Below are 22,326 nucleotides of genomic sequence, written 5' to 3' on the forward strand. Positions count from 1 at the left end.
AATTTTTGACAATCAGAACGCGTTGCTCTACCGTGTAATGCACCATATTTACTAACTCCTATCTATCAGCTTTCGATTTGTCAGACTGTCAAACATGGCGTGCAATTCAAATCTAGCGTTCTTATTGAAAAAACCCCTTCAGATACCAGAGTATCCCGTATTTTAGCACGATCTTATATGAGAATTATCATTATTCCATCTACATTGAAGTTTGCCTGGACTATGCGCTTGTGTTTCGTTATTCATGCAATTTATCTGAGACCACTTTCTCGAGGTCACAGAAATTGATTCGCCTTTCTGCCGGACTTATATTGATTATAGGGATATTTCAAAAGACGCTTTAATACAGAACAACAGTAGTTGATAGGTGAAGAGTAAGCCAATAATAATTTTGTTTGAGCAATATTTATAAATAACATTTAACTCCCAGTCGCATTCTTCGTCAGAATAAAATGTTGCTTGTCAGCTCTATATCGGAGTAACAAAGAGCAACGGATTCCGTAGCTCTAATGTTGTACACTTGACGATCTATCTATATTGGTCTCGTTTTTCTTTGTAGAAATACACAAGCATCTGAAACCATCATCATATTATATTGTTTTTATCATTTGATGTAGATCACTCAACTTTCTAACGTTTTCAGCACTCTTGTTATTGAAATAGCTACTTGTTTTTGTTTGGAAGATATATTCAATTGCTGAAATAGTTCTTTATTTTATAGACAAATGAATCGTAAATTCATATTTTACTCTATTCTTTTAGGTAATGCGTGCTATTTTTTGAAGTTACCACTTATTTCTAACCTAGGCAAACTTTCATCCGAAGCTTTTCCAATTTTGATCAAAGAGATTCAGAATTCCCGCTAAACACTAAAACGCGCTAAATCACATTTCAATACTTCTATCGACTTTGAAACTTTATCTTTCATTGTACATCACTTGCAAATAATTTTTATGATCACATAGGGTAACTTCAAGAATTTTTTCTGGAAGTTTGTCTGTTTTTTATGTCTTTTATACTACTTGGCAAACATTTTAAAAATGGAGATTTAAACAAGGTTTAAAAACAATGTTATTGGAAAATCATTACTAGGACGCCTGACTGTGTAAATGCTCAACAAGATCTTTTACATCAAGACTATTCAACCATTTATCTCTAACATCAACATTGAATCATAATCTACATTGTTGAATTATTCTAAGCCCAATAGCCTACTCCTTAATTTGTATTTGTTTGATTTGATTGAAGCTGTAATTCTTTCTGTTAGTTACTAAAACAGATTTCATGCAAGACACGTACGTGTCATTCATAATCACTTTTAGGCTTTGTATCAAAGCGACCATTTCTTAAAATTGAAATATATCCTTCAATGTTATTAAATATCGCTCTTCTATTGTTCGGGTATATTCGACGAATGTAATCAATAGATTTACTTGGGTTTTGAAATTCGACAATTGAAGACCTCGGCTGTAAAACCTGTAAAGGATCTTCACAGTCGAATTCCAGTTTTACAGCAGAGCTTACTCCTGCATCCTGAGGCTGCTTAAAGTTCTTGCGAAGTTCAGAAAACAAAAAGAAATCTTCGTTTGACATTACGGTAACTTGAAAAGGTCTTTGTTTCTGAGCTGTTTTTAGAATATTTTCCCATGGCTGGTAAGAATAGACTGCCGGCTGTTTTCTTGCTACCATTTCAACACGTGTATAATCACGATCACCAGGCACCATTGTACGTTCTGGAAAGATATGAATGATTTTGGAAAATCTCTTTTGAGCTAAAAGACGTAACCACAGTGCCACAATAGTCCAGTTCTTATTTTGTCCGCCACAGTTGCCAGATACAGCTTATAAGATTTCACCTCTGAGTAACCCCTTTTTGCTACAGACCCATTTCACAGGTAGAAGTAACTCTTTTCTGACCCATTACAGCAGCGGATACTAAAATTGTAACACCACAACTTTTTCTTATAAAAACATGACCCGGTTGTTAACTTTGGAGTCGGCAGTGCTTGCTGCAAGTCAAATGTAATGACGTGGATCTTTTTTTGATATGGTGTTAGCCTCTTCAACAAAATAATATTTCTAGCTGCTTCAGCCTTTCTGAGGTGCAGATCCTTAGAACCTTCCAAGTCTTTTAGCAGCTCTTGATTTCTTGCATGTGGAAATCTTGATTTGATTACATTTCATGTATCTGATTTTGGACCCTTTAAGAAAATATTATACTCTTCAGTAAATATTCTCCTAAATTTATAACAAGATATTGGAGTTTTTCCTTCTTGCGTGCGTTTCCTTCCCATACTCAAGACTCATGTACAATTTGTCAGATTTTTATTGCGGCTGTAATGGCTCTCGTGTTTTCGCAATAAAATCTTTGAAATCTTCTACTATATTTTTTTTTTGTGTTGTTAATGTTTTCCTCTTTGATCCAAAACAGGAATATGCTCGGACAGCAGAGCTGCCATTAAGGCTATCACGGCCGCAAAGGTAAGCTCCAAGCTTGTACAAGAGTGCATAAAAGTCCTGAAAAAACTGGTGCAGGTTGGCTGCAGGGTCCAGCTCGTCTGGATACCTGGCCACGCAGGTCATGAGGTAATGAGGAAGCGGACTCTCTTGCCAGACTGGGATCCGCAAATGTGCCGATGGGGCCGGAACCCATAGTTGGTATCCCCAAATGCGTTGCGGTCGCGTCAATGAAGGGTCTGCTGGACAAGTGGACCCATCGAAGATGGACTGAGTCCCCTGGTATGAGACATGCCAAAACGCACATAGGTGGGCCCTCTGCCTGTCTCACCAAAAATCTACTACGCCTAAAAAGACGCGAAATTCGGCTAGTGACAGGTCTTTTAACAGGTCACTGGCACTTAAGAAGCCATCTCCATTCTATCGGTATATTGCGGAAAACCCGGAATGCCGATGGTGCTGTGGGGAGGATGAAGCCGTTGATCATGTAGGCGGGGAGTGCCCAGCACTCACACGCGCCAGGTTCAAATACTTGGGTAACACTTTCAGTACCGAGTAACTTTAAGTCCTTCAGACCAGAGAGCCTCTTATCGGTTTCTCTAAGGCCGTTGGGCTCTGGTAACCCCCGGTGGGGCATGATGGATCCATTAGGAGACCTATATGCACAACTGCCTTGGCAGCCCACTGTTTCGACAATTCAACAGGAACTTTATGTTGTTTATGACACTTTTTCACATGGTATTCGCATCTTTCTCGGCCAATTACATGGATTGATATAAATGCTTGTTTGCAAATTTCATAAGTGGAATTGTGTCTCTTTACTCCGTATGATAGCGTACAGGTTCGACGCGTATCTCTTTTTTTATTCGTCTCTTAATCGGATTGGACTTAATACAGCCAAATAGATATGCATTTTGTTATTTGCTAAGCCCCAGAAATGTTGAAAAAGTTTTGACGTAATAGCGTCGGGTACTATTTCAAAACACAACTCTGCCGTTTTCTTTTAATCACTCGACCTTTTCCGCGGTATGATTTATACATCTACAGTTTTTGAATTTTATCTGTACAGCTCCTAGGCAAAGCTGTTTTCTTCCCTTGAAAGTTAAAGCAATATTCTGAAATAAAAGTATTTACGTAAAACTTATTGAGAACAACACTTTCGAGGTAAGCATGTAAAAGATGTTAAGTGCAGTAGATAACATATTTTACATGAAACAATCAAAATAACATGTGCTAAAACTAACCTCAAATGTGTCGTCTATTGCTTCTTCCACAGACTCGCTAGGTTCGTAGTCTTGATCCGCTACACTACTAAATACGAGTCACTACTAAATAGTTAGATTCCATTTTTCACTTTTATACTCACAACAACAAGCACCTGTTAAGTACAGCGGCCATATTCTTTTGGCACATTTTACTTGCAGCGCTCCCTTAACATAATTTCCGTACTTCGAATGCGGTGCTATCTCTGACTAAATTGTAGAAGTTACCATGGAAAGAGATGGCACTTAACATGTTTTACAACAAAAAATCATAATTTTGAGTTAAATGTCACTTAACATGTTTTGACGGCCGATGTTTTCAATTGTTTGAAAAATACGAGATTAAATGTTATTGGATTTTTTAACTTTGATTATAAAAGTCGATGTTACGCATTGCTTTGTACGACTTTTTAAATATTTTCCAAATCGTTTTTGACCTGAAAATAACAACTCTCTATAAATGTAAAAAAGATGGTTTGCCGCATCTACATCCTTATAAAAATCCTATTCAGTGTCTTCCCAACTGCAGAATATTATGCCTCAGTGTTTACATAAATATTTCCCAATTATCTAAGTATAATATGACCTTTCTTAAAAAGAAACCATATAAAATATCAATAACTTTTATGATTTATTGTTACATTTTAGTTTGCCGAAGCTGTATCATAAGGTTTCTGCAAGACAACAGCTACTGTCCGGTATGCGAGCTTATCATAAACAAAGCCAAGCCCAACTTAAAGTAAGTACATAATTTCATGTATATTTTATGTGACGTGACGGTATTTATTACTGTATTGTTTGCCTCATATTATTATATTATTTGTTTGAATAGTTTATGCATTAAGGATATCGCAATTATTAAAAACAGTAAGAACCATGAAAAAAACCCTATAAAACAGATAGATGGATAACATGCATATGATACATTATATTTACTATATCTGATAAGACTAAAAAATTGAATGATGTACTAGTTCTTACTTGGAAACTTGCATATTAGTTTCCAAATAAGTTATACAACTTATATGTACTGATTTCTACAGAATGTTTAATGCAATAGATACAGGGTGTTCGAAAAATAGACGAAGATATTTCAATGGGTGATTCCTTATAAAAAATATGAGAAAAAGCTTCTATAAACATGGGTCTGGAAATGCACAGTTTTCAAGATACAGGGTGATACATTTTTTTTATTAATATTAAAAAAAAAATATTTACTCGATTCTTTTGAAATTTAACAGTATTACTTGTTGTACTAAGAAGATAATTTAGCCCTAATTAGATTAAAATTATAAGGTCCAGCGGCGTCCTGGGGGACCGTTTATTTGCATGCCACTGGACAAAATTGGTTTATTAATTTTTGGTAAAAAAATCCCTTGGAAAACGAAAAATCAAAGACATTTTTAACAACTACAACAAATCTTGGAAATGTCCACCATCCACTTCTGTACACCTTCTCACTCGACGAATCATTAAACGACGCACTCGAGCTAAAATTCGAAGTTTATTTCTCACTTCTTCGCAAGCATTTACAATTTTATTTATTAACTCTTCTATTGTTTATATGGGATTCAGACTTTTAAGATCTCCCCATAAATAAAAATCTATTGGATTTAAGTCAGGAGAGCGAGGTGGCCATTGAATTGGTCCACCTTCAAAACGGTATTTATTTTTTTTTGTCGAAAGCGAAGTGAGATATGAAAAAAATACAAGAGGCAAAAAAGTTGTATTTTTAAATGCTTAATGAAACAACAAATATTTAAGTTGAAAAAAAGGCAGTGGCATAGATTTTTTTGCCAATAATATTTACTAAGATGTCCCCCGGGACGCCACTGGACCTTATAATTTTAATCTAATGAGGGCTAAATTATCTTCTTAATACAACAAGTAATACTGCCAAATTTTAAAAGAATCGAGTAAATATTTTGTTAAATATTAATAAAAAATTAATATTTAAAAAAAAAATATCACCAGGTATCTTGAAAAGTGTGCATTTTCGGACCCATGTTTATAGAAACTTTTTCTCATGTTTTTTTACAAGGAATCACCCATTGAAACATCTCCGTCTATTTTTCGAACACCCTGTATATTATCATGCGTGGCGGGCATCATTTCGGAAAGTATTCCTTCAAAAAAAAAGTTAACTTTTATAATACATAAATCGTTAGATTCCTTCTTTCGTACAGTATCAAGTACAATTGAGTCAAGAGAAGGCAGTTTACTCATAGAAGTCGAAGTACAATCCAAAAACAACATTTACATCCTAATGACCAAATACTAAATATTATAAAAGGAGTAGTTAGTACAGATTTAGTGAACTGCACAGATGATGAATTCCTATCCAACTTTAAAGGACAAAACATAGTTTAAGCATTCTGGATAAATCAAAGGAAAAACAATGACACGCCATGTAACACTTTTATTCCCTCTTTTAAAATACACTCGCTCTAAGAATTACATTATATATTCCTAGTCCATTGCGCTGTTTTAAGTGCCAGGAATTTGACCATACATCTATGCGTTGTCAAAACTATTCAACATGTCCATCATGTCGACCAGATACATACCCAGATTTCTAAGCTCCTGTCTTATTGTGTGAACTGCAAGGGGAATCACTGTTAAACGTATAAGGGATGGCTAACTTATAAAGAAGAGTTACAGAATACAGAAGTTTAGAATAACTGAAATATTATCATTCATCAAAGCTAAAAGAAAATTTAAACAGCAAAATCCGATTCTTTCATTATATCATACAGTGAAGAAGAATTAAGCCAGAAAAGAAAACCGTTTCATCAAGAAACTTCAACAGCTTCATTTTGAAAATTAGACTCAATATCAACTACCTCCCTAAAAGCTTTATCTGAGCTAACTTTTCCCCTTCTTCAAATCTTCCTCAAACTTTCTCTTCTCATCCTTTGTCCTCTCTCTTTCCCCCTTCCCCAAAATCATCCAAAACCTGTTTCCTAATTCTCCAAAAGAACACGCGAACTTCCAGACTTTTATCAAAAACTCCTCATTCAAAAGAGTCCAAGAACTCTTTAAAACCTTCGGCTCATTCACCTTCGTGATCGGGTTCATCTTAATTACAAAGAAAATCATATTCATCTAACTCATCCTCAAAGCAGTCTCCTCAGAGTTTCCGTTCGTTAGGTGTAAATTAAAGCAATCGAAAATAGTCAACTAATTTACACTCACGACTACTAGCGAAATTTATTTACAACTATTTAAATCTCGCGCCAATATTCCGGACTCTGCTTTTCTGAACTGACAAGTGACTAGTATCGGCGATGCGGCTCCTTATATACTCGGCAAAACCCTGTTCCGGAAGATTCCCGCTAACTTTCGAGACGTCGTGCGGTGTACCATTTAGGGCAGTGGCTTGCAGCTAAATGTTGAAAGGGAAAAACCCTTTAATAGGAGGAATATTAATTGAGTTAGAGGGGAGACTTCTTAAAATTAGTTAGATTCATACAGGGTATCCCAAAAAAGCGTGGTACATAATTTGAATTATTTTTTTTAACGGAGCTACCTTTGTTTTCCGAAATGGGACTTTCATTTGACTCTCTCTTTAACCCTAAAACTGTTTTGCCCAAAAAACGTTACCTAGTTATTAACAGTTTTAAGGAGTTGTCATGAAAATCAATGTACTACTTGTGTAGGGTCCTTGGTTTAATTTTCGTTTCATTCAAGTTCATTTTATCTTTCAAAATTCCAAAATTTAATTTTCATATCTTCAATTTTGCGCTATTTTTTTAAATGGAAGACCCTGTATCTAGTAACGCGTTTTGATAGAGCATTCTTTTATCTTCAATTTAATACCAAAAAGTTTGCCCTTATCTCTAAAAATTTTCTTAACATTTGTTCTTAGAGGAATAATGATTCATTTTTTGATAGGCATTACAATGTTTATTTTTACTTGAGAATGATTAGAGCCTACTGGAGGCGTAGAGCACAAACCAGAACAAAAACAGTTTTAAATAAAGAAATCAAATTGGCATTCACCAAGTCAGTTGTAGAAAATTCGAAAATTAGTGTAAGACAAATGTATGGACTTCTTTTCACCTTTACGTGCGAAAGACCTTCTAGCTGCACGAACTGTAGTAGGCGTAATACGTCTAAAAGACTCTTGTATGCGCTCCATCATATCTTCCCTAGCTGGGTGCAATACGGTAAACTTCGGTTTTAACAATTCCCCACAAGAAGAAATCCAGTCAAAAGAAGAAAATCAAGCGTCAAATCCGGTGACCTAGGAGGCCATCCAGTGCGACCTATTTAGTATAGAGTTTAATAAATATGTATACGAAAGTTTTATGGATTTCAATCCATCTGTTACCAAATTAGTGCGTTCCCTGATATTTGTACTGAAGTGAAAATATTGCACCATCCAACTTCAACAACAAGATCTTGGGTCAAGCGTGGAAAGTCCTCTCTTAAGAAACCTAGAAGAACTTCTATTACGCGATTTTCAAAATAGTGTATAACCAATGCCAAAATCATGTTTTATTCCACCCCAAACATTGATCAACCATATTGATCCACCACAAAAATCGATGGGAATTTTCTGTGTCATAAAAATGAATGTTATGTCGATTCACATTTCCGTGGATCGTACATTTATCAATGAAAAACACAAATTTAAGAAAATTCTCGTTTTCTGCTACTTGACTTTATGCCCATTGACCAAAAGTAATTTTTTTCTCAAAATAATTTTCGGCAAGTTCTTGATGTAACCTGCTGAAAAAAATCATGATAGGGATGATATTTGTTTTTCTGGAGACATTTTCATCCGGACGATTTTGATATTTCTTTTTAAGTTCTTATTTATTTGTCTTAAACTAATTTCCGGTGTTTCTACAACCGACATGGTGATTGCCAATAGGTTTTCTTCATTTAAAACTGTTGATTTCTCTTTCGTTAGGTGTGAATTAAAATGAATGAAAATAGTCAACTAATTTATTAGCACACTTCACTACGAAAACACGATTAATGTAATAAATCTTGCGCCAATATTCCGAATTTTGCTTCATTGAACTGACTATCGGCGATGCGGCTCCTTATATACTCGGCAGCACACTGTTCCGGAAGATTCCCGCGAATCTTCAAGAAATCATCCTTCTCGGTGTTTACAATTATCATTACAAAAATCTACCTCAAAACGTGTGAACACCCATTCCGTAATATAATCACCGCCTCTCCTCCATAACCGGATCAAACTCCAATTATAATAATTTACCTCAATTAGCCGGAGTGCTACTAAATCCACTCGAAACCGGATTAACGTTCGACTTAGCGTTTCGACCGCGTGCCAACGAAATAAATTATTCAAAAAAACAACAACGAGAGCATTTCGAATCAAAAATTAAATCGGATCAATCCATTTCGCATCTGCAAACAGGCATTAGACGCACGCTAAATTACTCCCTTGAGATTTTGGGGCTGCCATGATGCCGTTGTTGCGGGATAGACGGATAACGGGAAGGGAAAGGGTTGATCCCAGTCATGAAGATGGGGAATATAAATGTATTGGTTTTGCCTTGGGCTGATGAAAAAAGGGGCCTGTCCAGTTTGGCTTATAAAGGATAAAGTCACGTCCAGTTTTAGTAAACTAAGGATAAATTAATGATGTTGTTATTTATTCAGAAACGCGTTTAGTATTGGCTTATAATAGGCATTGGATTTCTATATAATAATTATAGCCAACATTTTTGAGCCTTTTTTTGAAGTAAAACGAATTGTGACGCTTAGTTTTTCAAACAAACACCTCGCATAAAAAAAAAGAAACACGAACCAACCGACCCATTTAAATTAAGAGTAATAAAAAACATCACAGAACTCTGTTCTTTGACAATTAAGAGACTCGGGCTCCGCATTAAGCTCAAAACATATTTACATAATCGCGAGGACGAAGTAACGACAATGCATATACTCGGCGTGACGTAGATATTTACTGTGTTGCCGGATTTTGTGTTTTAAGTTAATTTTTATGTTTTATAGAGGTTAGGGTTCGATTTAAATACATGGAAAAAAGAAAGTGTATTTATATTTAGAAAAAAAAACAGAGATACATGCTGATCTTTCCCACTTTCGTCGTTTTCGTCGTCTCTTATTTGAAAATGAATTATAATAAATATACAAATGCAATTTTTTCGGGGAGCTTCGTAAGTTGTTTAAATTTTACTGTGGATAAATACTATGGTCATGGGTATGAATACAAGGATGTTTCAATAAGCAAGATTTCAGTGTTCGATAAACCATGATTTTCTGTAGCAAACCATTAAAATATTTATTGATTTGGGAATTAAATCTAGGAAACAAGATATCTTGTAAATGTCCAACAAGGCTTTGCTGGCATATGGGTACCCTTTTGACGAAATTTTCAATAACGTATATGTGTGGTGGTATTTCGTTGATACAGCGTCTAATTTCGGCTACAATTATATATTCAATATATTCAATACTTGAATGGTTGTAGGCTTATTGACATAAACCTATGGCTTCAGATAACCTCATAGGCAGAAGTCCAGAAGCGTGGAGTCCTATTCTGGATTGTTCTAAACCACGTGTCGCTAAGATCAATAGTTATTAAATAGCTTCCAAATGAGACCAATTATTCTATTAGAATGAAATCATTGCAATCAGTTTGCAACCCTATTTTGCCATCTAAGATTGACCCCTATATGGCACAACAGATTTAATAATAAGCAACAGAAATACACATACGATAAATCACACGAATTATCAACTTATTTAGTAAAATTCCATGATTAACTGTGCCAAATGCTTTCTTCCAGGATTTAAGTCGAACATTACCACTGCTGTCTCTTAAATCAATTGCAGCAGATCATTTTTTTTTTAATATTTGGATATCAATTGTTTGCAAAATTTCCCCAGTACCTTTTTGGGATCATAGCGATCTATAATTGAGGTAACCTCCTGGTCCTCCAAGTTCAAAAAGAACATATAGTCCCCAAACTGGTCCTTTTCAAGCAGTTATACGAAAGAAGGTCCAGACTAAGTTAACGTATAATTCAGACCCAATGTCTGACACGTATTCACATGACCAGAACCAATGAGCATGGATTGGAGCGTTTTTCTGGTGATTCTGTTTGTTGGTTATTATGGTTAAAATCCAAAGTCATTGTAAATATGACTATAATATAAATCTTTTCATATACAGGCTCTAATAACCATTTAAGACAAAGATCAACTAGAATTGTCGTTACACTAGGTAGATATGATTGCTTGAAAAATTTTCCCAATTTAGATTTGTTTGTTGCAAGTTGGTAATTAACTATTTTATTACATGCTATGAATATTGTTCAAATAGTCCCAGACTATATCTCTAGAAACAGTTGTTGAGACTTGTGATTACAACAATATAATTCATGATACTTTGTAACTCGTGCACCTGATGATACTTTGTAACTCATTTTTAAGCCTCTACTATTTATAAATATGATTTGAATAGGTTTTTGTTATAATTTTGTTCAAAAAGTAAGTACAAAAGCTTCAGACAAACTTTTTGTTGGGCGCCAATTTGTTTTCAATAGTAAATGAGGCGTTTTTGTCCGGTGTTGGGCGCCAAACAATCTTAATTAGGGTTTTTAGCTTGTATCTTACAAGACTAGCGTATTATCATAATATGGAATATTTCAGACATTTACACACTGAATTTTTCAGAGAAATAAAAGACGAAACTTTAAGTCAAATCTCGTTCGGAGGGAGTCTAAGGTACGATGTTAACAAGAAGGGAAGGAATTGATTTATGATATGAAATTTTATTGTCAAATTAAAAAAAAAATTATGAAGTGTGTAAAATTTGTTTGCACAATTCTTTTTGGGAGACTTGTCAAAACAGAGACTTCTAAAATGACAAATATTTATTAAATCTGATAACTAGGATTCCATATAAAATCAAAAACCACGCACTACTTCAACTTCAGTCCCGTCACTAAATGTCTTATATTATTAAAAAGATTCTTATTATTAAAAAATGAGACCAAGAGCTTAGCTAAATTTTTGTAAGAAGCATTTGATAAAAGGCTTCCTCTAACTATTCACAATATGATGTTTTTTTGATACTTGGTATCAATCTATGGACGTTAAATTAACATTACAATATACTGATAAGGTGTAGTTGAACATACCGTGATTGAGTTAAAAAATGTTAGGTCCTTCAATGAATTTGGATCATACTACAAACCCAACTGTAAAATTTGGATGAAACTAATTTTTCAGACTTCGGACCTCTTTTTTAACAGTGAATAGGCTTCAGTCTAATACACTTTGACTTGTACACTTTGGTTTATAATGCTCCGGGTTCAATTTATATCTTAATAGTACCTTTTACGGTGCTTTATAGTGCTTTACAAATTAGATGGTATTCCCTTTTGCAGAATTCGTATCTTATGGCTTTGTTCAACCCACCCATTCTACATAAGGTACAACCTTACGAACGATCCCTTCTTTTCTTCTTCTCTATTGTGGTTTTTATTTTATTCTTACTGAGGAACATGTTTTTTTAAGAATGTGGAACAGTAATTTTTGTACATATTTTTTTTATCTTTGTTTAGTAAATATTTTGCAACTGTTAGTAACGTTTCCATTGCAAAATATGGCAGACTACCGAAACTTGGGTTACAGGGACTCGAAACTAATTTACGATTTAAGAATTTATGATATTTTAGAATCTCACTAGTACCCGTTTGTATATAATATATTATTCAAAATTAAAAACCGTTGCAACATTTTCAATGAAATGAAAAACATAGTTTTCTGCAATTGTTTTTGCGTCCTTTCATTTAACCGCGAAATTTATTCCATTCGTAGATTTCGAATGGCTTTCCTCATACAAAATTGCACTCTGCTTTAAAAATTCTAATTGAAAACAAATAAAGCACCAAAGGTAATAAGGCGTGAAAAATTCGATACGGGGGGGTATACCCTAAAAATGAAAAATCCCAAACTTTGGAGGTCCAAATCTCGACTTCTATGGGCACTATCGGGAAAATTCCAGTCGTTCTGAATCCAATGAGACCATCCGCAAAGTCGTAGCTTTTACGATAGCCGAGATCTCGCATTTTTGTGCCCCATTTTTGGGCTCAAAAATTGACTTTTTTCCGAATTTTCAAAGTGCTATAATTCCACTTGTTCTGGTCGAATTCCGTTATAACCCGGTGTTTTCGTAATGTAGGTGATGGGAATAAGCCGCTAATAGGGGTTTCTATAGCTATTTTCGGGTTTCAAGAAAATCGATTTTTCGCATTTTCAAAGTGCTATAAATCCCTTAGTTTTTCTCGAAACTCATTATAACCCGGTGTTTTCGTGTTGTAGGTGATGGGAACAAGCCGCTGGTATAGTTAGCTCAAATTCGAAAAAAATCAATTTTCGGTGAAAAATTGGATACGGGGGGGTATACCCTAAAAATGAAAAATCCTAAACTTTGGAGGCCCATATCTCAGCTTCTATGGGCACTATCGGGAAGATTCCAACGGCTTTGTCTTAGTTTCGTCGTTCTGAATCCAACGAGACCATCCGCAAGGTCGTAGCTTTTACGATAGCCGAGATCTCGCATTTTTGTGCCCCATTTTTGGGCTCAAAAACGGGGAAAAAATTGACTTTTTTCCGAATTTTCAAAGTGCTATAATTCCACTTGTTCTGGTCGAATTCCGTTATAACCCGGTGTTTTCGTAATGTAGGTGATGGGAATAAGCCGCTAATAGGGGTTTCTATAGCTATTTTCGGGTTTCAAGAAAATCGATTTTTCGCATTTTCAAAATGCTATAACTCCCTTAGTTTTTCTCGAAACTCATTATAACCCGGTGTTTTCGTGTTGTAGGTGATGGGAACAAGCCGCTGGTATAGTTAGCTCAAAGTCGAAAAAAATCAATTTTCGGTGAAAAAAATCACATATTATTTTGTTTACTGAGATAATCCTTAATAATACTTTGCCAGAAAGAACGCTCCCTTACCCTGAACCTCGTGATCCCCTCGGTTCTGTCCTTATCAACAACAGAACACATTCTACTTAATCCAATCCTATTATCGTCCGAATCTTTCACAAAATTCCTTATTTTTTTCCCTCGTTTTATATCCGAAGGCCGGTTTGTCTCTCTACGTACCCGCTGACGGATATACACAGATCGATATCGGTGCGTATCACGGTAGTATAAATTACAATAAAGAAAGGTCAGTTAATCTGGCAACAATGCCGAGACGAGACCGAGAAACGACGTGAAAAGAGAACGAGGAGGATAGAAAATGGATAGGGTCGGGGTCGGTCTTGTTGGCGAATAGAAAACGTGAGAACGACGCCGGGTTTGTACGACTACACGGATTTACGTTTACGGAATATAAGGTTTGTCAATTAAAATATTTGTGTTTTTTAAACGGGAAATGCTGCATATACCATGCGCACTTTGTAGTATAGGGATTTAGACTTAAATAGGGGGTTTCTATAGTCATGGCTCTTGTACGTTGGGCGCCAAAATATGTATACCTCGCATACACAAAAAATACCGTTATTTCCTTATTTTTATTAAAATTTGTTGCAATCTTTGGTGATTTTTGTCCTACGTTGGGTGCCAAATCTTTATATAGGCTTTTTAACCAGGAATTATTAACAAATTTGTTACCTAAACTGTTGTAAAATTAGTAGGTTACTACGTATGGCTAGTTATTTTTTTTTACAGAATAATAAACAAATAGTATTGTAATAATGAACTAACAGTGGATTATATTGTAAAACGAGCAGCTTCTAACGAGTATAAACCCTACCTGAGGGTAGCAATTCACACTGTCAGAGAGACACATCAAGAAGGTGTGATGCCTTTTTGATATCTCTGGGGTATCAAGAAGATAAAAACGATGAAACGTTGAGATTATATATTTTCTTTTTCTTCTATATTTGCTTTTTACTATGGAGTAGCAAATTTTCTTTCAAAAGCATTGCGTTTCAGAAAAAAATTTTTGCTAGTGCTAGGCACCTATTTTTCGAAACGTAATTTATTTTTTCTAATGTAAAGAACTATATAGTTGACTGACAGATACATTTTCTCTAAAAACTGGTGAAACTTAGCCAGCTTGTGGGTATATTAAAAATAGAAGATTGTAAGACAATATTTTAAAATTAGGTTCAGCAAAAAACGACAAACAACCTTATTAAACCGAATTTAAGTTGAATTTTCTCAAAATTTTAATTCATTCTGCTTCCTACATAATACTGTAAGTTAGGAAGTTCAATCGTGTTAAAAAGAAGTTTTTTCCCACTTTCCCAAAAATAAATTGTAGATTTTCCAAAAATGTTGGCATCATTATAATCTGCGTGTGTATAAAAGTTTACGCTGGCATCTAGAATATTATTTAATTTCTCTTTTATAAATAAAATCCAAACGGGGGGGTATACCCGAAAAATGAAAAAACCAAAACTTTGAAGGCCGATATCTCGGCTTCTATGGGAGCTATCGTGAAAATTTCAACGGTTTTGTCTTAGATTCGTCCTTTTGAATCCAACGAGACCATCCGCAAGGTCGTAGCTTTTACGATAGCCGAGGTACGGCATTTTTGATGCCCATTTTTGGCCTCAAAAACGAGGTCGAAATAATACTCGATTTCTTAGTTCTGCTCGGATTCCCTTATAACCCGGTATTTTCGTGATCTACTTGATGAGAACAATCCGCTGGTACGGTTAGTTCGAATTCGAAAAAAAAATTTTTTTTCTGAAAAAAATCCAAACGGGGAGGTATTCCCGAAAAATGAAAAAACCAAAACTTTGAAGGCCGATATCTCGGCTTCTATGGGCGCTATCGTGAAAATTTCAACGGTTTTGTCTTAGATTCGTCCTTTTGAATCCAACGAGACTATCCGCAAGGTCGTAGCTTTTACCATAGCCGAGATATAGCATTTTTGATGCCCATTTTTGGCCTCAAAAACGAGGTCGAAAAAATACTCGATTTCTTAGTTCTGCTCGGATTCCCTTATAACCCGGTATTTTCGTGATCTACTTGATTAGGACAATCCGCTGGTATAGTTAGTTCGAATTCGAAAAAAAAAAAATTTTTCTGAAAAAATTCCAAACGGGGGGGTATACCCGAAAAATGAAAAAACTTAAACTTTGAAGGCCGATATTTCGGCTTCTATGGGAGGTATCGGGAAAATTTCAACGGTTTTGTCTTAGATTCGTCCTTTTGAATCCAACGAGACTATCCGCAAGGTCGTAGCTTTTACGGTAGCCGAGATACGGCATTTTTGATGCCCATTTTTGGCCTCAAAAACGAGGTCGAAAAAATACTCGATTTCTTAGTTCTGCTCGGATTCCCTTATAACCCGGTATTTTCGTGATCTACTGGATGAGAACAATGCGCTGGTATAGTTAGTTCGAATTCGAAAAAAAAAAAAATTTTTTGAAAAAAATCCAAACGGGGGGTATACCCGAAAAATGAAAAAACCAAAACTTTGAAGGCCGATATCTCGGCTTCTATGGGAGGTATCGTGAAAATTTCAACGGTTTTGTCTTAGATTCGGCCTTTTGAATCCAACGAGACCATCCGCAAGGTCGTAGCTTTTACGGTAGCCGAGATATAGCATTTTTGATGCCCATTTTTGGCCTCAAAAACGAGGTCGAAAAAATACTCGATTTCTTAGTTCTGCTCGGATTCCCTTATAACCCGGTATTTTCGTGATCTACTGGATGAGAACAATGCGCTGGTATAGTTAGGTCGAATTCGAAAAAAAAAAATTTTTTCTGAAAAAAATCCAAACGGGGGGGTATACCCGAAAAATGAAAAAACCCAAACTTTGAAGGCCGATATCTCGGCTTCTATGGGAGCTATCGTGTAAATTTCAACGGTTTTGTCTTAGATTCGTCCTTTTGAATCCAACGAGACCATCCGCAAGGTCGTAGCTTTTACGATAGCCGAGATACGGCATTTTTGATGCCCATTTTTGCCCTCAAAAACGAGCTCGAAAAAATACTCGATTTCTTAGTTTTGCTCGGATTCCCTTATAACCCGGTATTTTCGTGATCTACTTGATGAGAACAATACGCTGGTATAGTTAGTTCGAATTTGAAAAAAAAAAAATTTCAGAAAAAATCCAAACGGGGGGGTATACCCGAAAAATGAAAAAACCCAAACTTTGAAGGCCGATATCTCGGCTTCTATGGGCGCTATCGTAAAAATTTCAACGGTTTTGTCTTAGATTCGTCCTTTTGAATCCAACGAGACCATCCGCAAGGTCGTAGCTTTTACGATAGCCGAAATATAGCATTTTTGATGCCCATTTTTGGCCTCAAAAACGAGGTCGAAAAAATACTCGATTTCTTAGTTTTGCTTGGATTCCCTTATAACCCGGTATTTTCGTGAACTACTGGATGAGAACAATGCGCTGGTATAGTTAGTTCGAATTCGAAAAAAAAAATTTTTTTCTGAAAAAAATCCAAACGGGGGGGTATACCCGAAAAATTAAAAAAACAAAACTTTAAAGGCCGATATTTCGGCTTCTATGGGAAGTATCGGGAAAATTTCAACGGTTTTGTCTTAGATTCGTCCTTTTCAATCCAACGAGACTATCCGCAAGGTCGTAGCTTTTACCATAACCGAGATATAGCATTTTTGATGCCCATTTTTGGCCTCAAAAACGAGGTCGAAAAAATACTCGATTTCTTAGTTTTGCTCGGATTCCCTTATAACCCGGTATTTTCGTGATCTACTTGATGAGAACAATGCGCTGGTATAGTTAGTTCGAATCCGAAAAAAAAAAAATTTTTCTGAAAAAAATCCAAACGGGGGGGTATACCCGAAAAATGAAAAAACCAAAACTTTGAAGGCCGATATCTCGGCTTCTATGGGAGCTATCGGGAAAATTTTAACGGTTTTGTCTTAGATTCGGCCTTTTGAATCCAACAAGACTATCCGCAAGGTCGTAGCTTTTACCATAGCCGAGATACGGCATTTTTGATGCCCATTTTTGGCCTCAAAAACGAGGTCGAAAAAATACTCGATTTCTTAGTTTTGCTCGGATTCCCTTATAACCCGGTATTTTCGTGATCTACTTGATGAGAACAATGCGCTGGTATAGTTAGTTCGAATCCGAAAAAAAAAAAATTTTCTGAAAAAAATCCAAACGGGGGGGTATACCCGAAAAATGAAAAAACCCATACTTTGAAGGCCGATATCTCGGCTTCTATGGGAGCTATCGGGAAAATTTTAACGGTTTTGTCTTAGATTCGGCCTTTTGAATCCAACAAGACTATCCGCAAGGTCGTAGCTTTTACCATAGCCGAGATACGGCATTTTTGATGCCCATTTTTGGCCTCAAAAACGAGGTCGAAAAAATACTCGATTTCTTAGTTTTGCTCGGATTCCCTTATAACCCGGTATTTTCGTGATCTACTTGATGAGAACAATGCGCTGGTATAGTTAGTTCGAATCCGAAAAAAAAAAAATTTTCTGAAAAAAATCCAAACGGGGGGGTATACCCGAAAAATGAAAAAACCCATACTTTGAAGGCCGATATCTCGGCTTCTATGGGAGCTATCGGGAAAATTTTAACGGTTTTGTCTTAGATTCGGCCTTTTGAATCCAACAAGACTATCCGCAAGGTCGTAGCTTTTACCATAGCCGAGATACGGCATTTTTGATGCCCATTTTTGGCCTCAAAAACGAGGTCGAAAAAATACTCGATTTCTTAGTTTTGCTCGGATTCCCTTATAACCCGGTATTTTCGTGATCTACTTGATGAGAACAATGTGCTGGTATAGTTAGTTCGAATCCGAAAAAAAAAAAATTTTCTGAAAAAAATCCAAACGGGGGGGTATACCCGAAAAATGAAAAAACCCATACTTTGAAGGCCGATATCTCGGCTTCTATGGGAGCTATCGGGAAAATTTTAACGGTTTTGTCTTAGATTCGGCCTTTTGAATCCAACAAGACTATCCGCAAGGTCGTAGCTTTTACCATAGCCGAGATACGGCATTTTTGATGCCCATTTTTGGCCTCAAAAACGAGGTCGAAAAAATACTCGATTTCTTAGTTTTGCTCGGATTCCCTTATAACCCGGTATTTTCGTGATCTACTTGATGAGAACAATGCGCTGGTATAGTTAGTTCGAATCCGAAAAAAAAAAATTTTTTCTGAAAAAAATCCAAACGGGGGGGTATACCCGAAAAATGAAAAAACCCATACTTTGAAGGCCGATATCTCGGCTTCTATGGGAGCTATCGGGAAAATTTCAATGGTTTTGTCTTAGATTCGTCCTTTTGAATCCAACGAGACTATCCGCAAGGTCGTAGCTTTTACCATAGCCGAGATATAGCATTTTTGATGCCCATTTTTGGCCTCAAAAACGAGGTCGAAAAAATACTCGATTTCTTAGTTTTGCTCGGATTCCCTTATAACCCGGTATTTTCGTGATCTACTTGATTAGGACAATGCGCTGGTATAGTTAGTTCGAATTCGAAAAAAAAAAATTTTCTGAAAAAAATCCAAACGGGGGGGTATACCCGAAAAATGAAAAAACCAAAACTTTGAAGGCCGATATCTCGGCTTCTATGGGCGCTATCGTAAAAATTTCAACGGTTTTGTCTTAGATTCGTCCTTTTGAATCCAACGAGACCATCCGCAAGGTCGTAGCTTTTACGATAGCCGAAATATAGCATTTTTGATGCCCATTTTTGGCCTCAAAAACGAGGTCGAAATAATACTCGATTTCTTAGTTTCGCTCGGATTCCCTTATAACCCGGCATTTTCGTGAACTACTGGATGAGAACAATGCGCTGGTATAGTTAGTTCGAATTCGAAAAAAAAAAATTTTTTTCTGAAAAAAATCCAAACGGGGGGGTATACCCGAAAAATTAAAAAAACAAAACTTTAAAGGCCGATATTTCGGCTTCTATGGGAAGTATCGGGAAAATTTCAACGGTTTTGTCTTAGATTCGTCCTTTTCAATCCAACGAGACTATCCGCAAGGTCGTAGCTTTTACCATAACCGAGATATAGCATTTTTGATGCCCATTTTTGGCCTCAAAAACGAGGTCGAAAAAATACTCGATTTCTTAGTTTTGCTCGGATTCCCTTATAACCCGGTATTTTCGTGATCTACTTGATGAGAACAATGCGCTGGTATAGTTAGTTCGAATTCGAAAAAAAAAAATTTCTGAAAAAAATCCAAACGGGGGGGTATACCCGAAAAATTAAAAAACCCAAACTTTGAAGGCCGATATCTCGGCTTCTATGGGAGCTATCGGGAAAATTTCAACGGTTTTGTCTTAGATTCGTCCTTTTGAATCCAACGAGACTATCCGCAAGGTCGTAGCTTTTACCATAGCCGAGATATAGCATTTTTGATGCCCATTTTTGGCCTCAAAAACGAGGTCGAAAAAATACTCGATTTCTTAGTTTTGCTCGGATTCCCTTATAACCCGGTATTTTCGTGATCTACTTGATGAGAACAATGCGCGGGTATAGTTAGTTCGAATTCGAAAAAAAAAAAAATTCTGAAAAAAATCCAAACGGGGGGGTATACCCGAAAAATGAAAAAACCCAAACTTTGAAGGCCGATATCTCGGCTTCTATGGGAGCTATCGGGAAAAGTCCAACGGTTTTGTTTTAGTTTAGTCCTTCTAATTCCAACGAGACCATCCCCAGGGTCGTATTTCTCATATTAGGCGAGATCTCGCATTTCAAGGAACTATTTTTGGGTTCTAAATAGCGTCAAAAAGTGCTCGCACTGCCTTAGTTTTGCTCAAATCTCGGTGTTTTTGGGATATAGGTGATGGGATTAAGATGCTGATATAGTTCGTCGAAAATTTACATATAGACAAAAACGTTCTTAACAGGGTTAAAGGTCCAATGCCTTATGGTTTACTTAGTGTTTAAGATTTTTCTTCCTTTTCCGCTCTATTATTTACATCATTAGTATATAAGGAGATTTGTAAGTAGTTTCACTTTAATTTTAATCTTCTCCGGAAGATGCTAACATCATTAGCGAAACACGTGTCGAGATTAAAAATAAAGAGTTTTGGTTAGTGGTAAAACTGTCTCGTAATTTGAGCATCACACCAAAGGTTACCATTAGTGTAGATGTTAATTAGTATATTATACCTATCGAACGATTGAACTATTATGCTATCATCTAACATATAATTATTAAAGAACAACCATAACATACAGATTACTCTCCATATACGATCTACGTCTAATATGGCTCGCACACACATGCATTCACAGCGTAACTGTTCTTTTTTCCGCAGATCACAATTAATTAGTACCGCTACACTTTAGTTAATTAGGTGTAAACGTGATGAGTGCACTCGCGTTTATATGGCCTTTACCGGTTTTTGTACGCATTGGCTTCTGTATTCGAGTCCCCTTCGCAACTTTACTTTGCTAAGTGCGACGCTCTTACGAGTTTTTTAGGGGTTTTCGGATCGAAATTTATAAGCTTTCAGTTTGGCCGTAATTGATCTTACAGCTTTATGCCTGTAAATGCCAGCTATATGTTAATTGTTTTGTAAAGTCAAGGATCATTATGCGAAGTATTGAACAATATAGGTATTTTTAAGGCCCCTCTACTTTTTGTACGGTCTTTTATTTTCGCGGAGGTATTCTGTTGGGCACCACAAATTTTTCAGTCGCATCTACACTACAAATAGATACCAGTGCATCCCATATTTTAGCACGGGATTTTATGTTATGTTAAGCCCGACAGTTATCATTATTCCGTCTACGTTTACATAGATGACGTTTTGTGTTTCGATTTATTTGTATGGCATATACGAGGGAGAGAAAGAATTTTTTTCACTTATCTCCAAAAAGATTAATACATTTTCCATAACGGTGCTCTAATGCAGTAATGCCATTTTAATTATTTCTAATCGTCAGGCCCCTCAAAATAATCATTTACACCATTGATGACTCCCTCGTTGCTCTCAAAGTTAGGAAATAGATGATAGTCGCCGAGGGCTAAATTTGGAGAATATGTCGGTTGATTTAAACCTTATTTTATTGATTTTAGCTATCGCAATGACAGACGAATAATCACCTGCCTATGTGAAATAAGATATTATTTTCATTGCCAAATTTATTTTCGATTTCATCCTTCAAACGTTGCAATAACCCTTGTTGGGTTACCTGGTCCAATTCAATATGACTGTTTTACTTGTGGTGAATCTAAATTTCATCGACAGTTTTCTGGGCTGCCATCAAATACCTCAACACCCTTTGTATTGTCCGGCATCTCCTCAGCCTGAAAACGAATCTATGTGAGTGAGAGGCCAATGAGAGGCCCGAAAACTTTCACGTACCTACGTGAAGGAAAACACGGACAGAGAAGTTGGTTAATTTGAACTTCATTCCGTTTTTTGCGTCCGTTCAGTCATTTTTTAGCAAAGTCTTTTGTTTTGAGACTATTTTTTTTACTAGTTGTTATTTTGTACCATTCTTTTTAGAATGGTAATTCGACCCCGGGTTCCACATATTTTAAATGTGTGCTTTTAATTGTCAGTGCCAAAATGATGTGGAACACAAAAGTTTCCAAGTATATATGGATAAGGAGGGTTTCACCTTCGAGCTTTGCGTCAATGAGGACAATACTTTAACTTTAGGTGGCC

General features: G+C 36.1%; 1 protein-coding gene across 2 annotated transcripts in view; it reads left to right on the forward strand.

The window, feature by feature from the left end:
- LOC126738807 (polycomb group protein Psc-like) overlaps window positions 1-22,326 on the forward strand; it is a 274,309-nt gene that overhangs the window by 63,943 nt on the left and 188,040 nt on the right. For both annotated transcript variants that reach the window (XM_050444249.1, XM_050444248.1), the window contains one exon: window positions 4,368-4,458. In XM_050444249.1, coding sequence (XP_050300206.1) covers window positions 4,368-4,458 — 91 coding nt within the window. The remainder of the gene's footprint in view (window positions 1-4,367; window positions 4,459-22,326) is intronic.

Source organism: Anthonomus grandis, chromosome 7, assembly GCF_022605725.1.
Source record: "Anthonomus grandis grandis chromosome 7, icAntGran1.3, whole genome shotgun sequence".
Classification (NCBI taxonomy): Eukaryota; Metazoa; Arthropoda; class Insecta; order Coleoptera; family Curculionidae; genus Anthonomus; species Anthonomus grandis.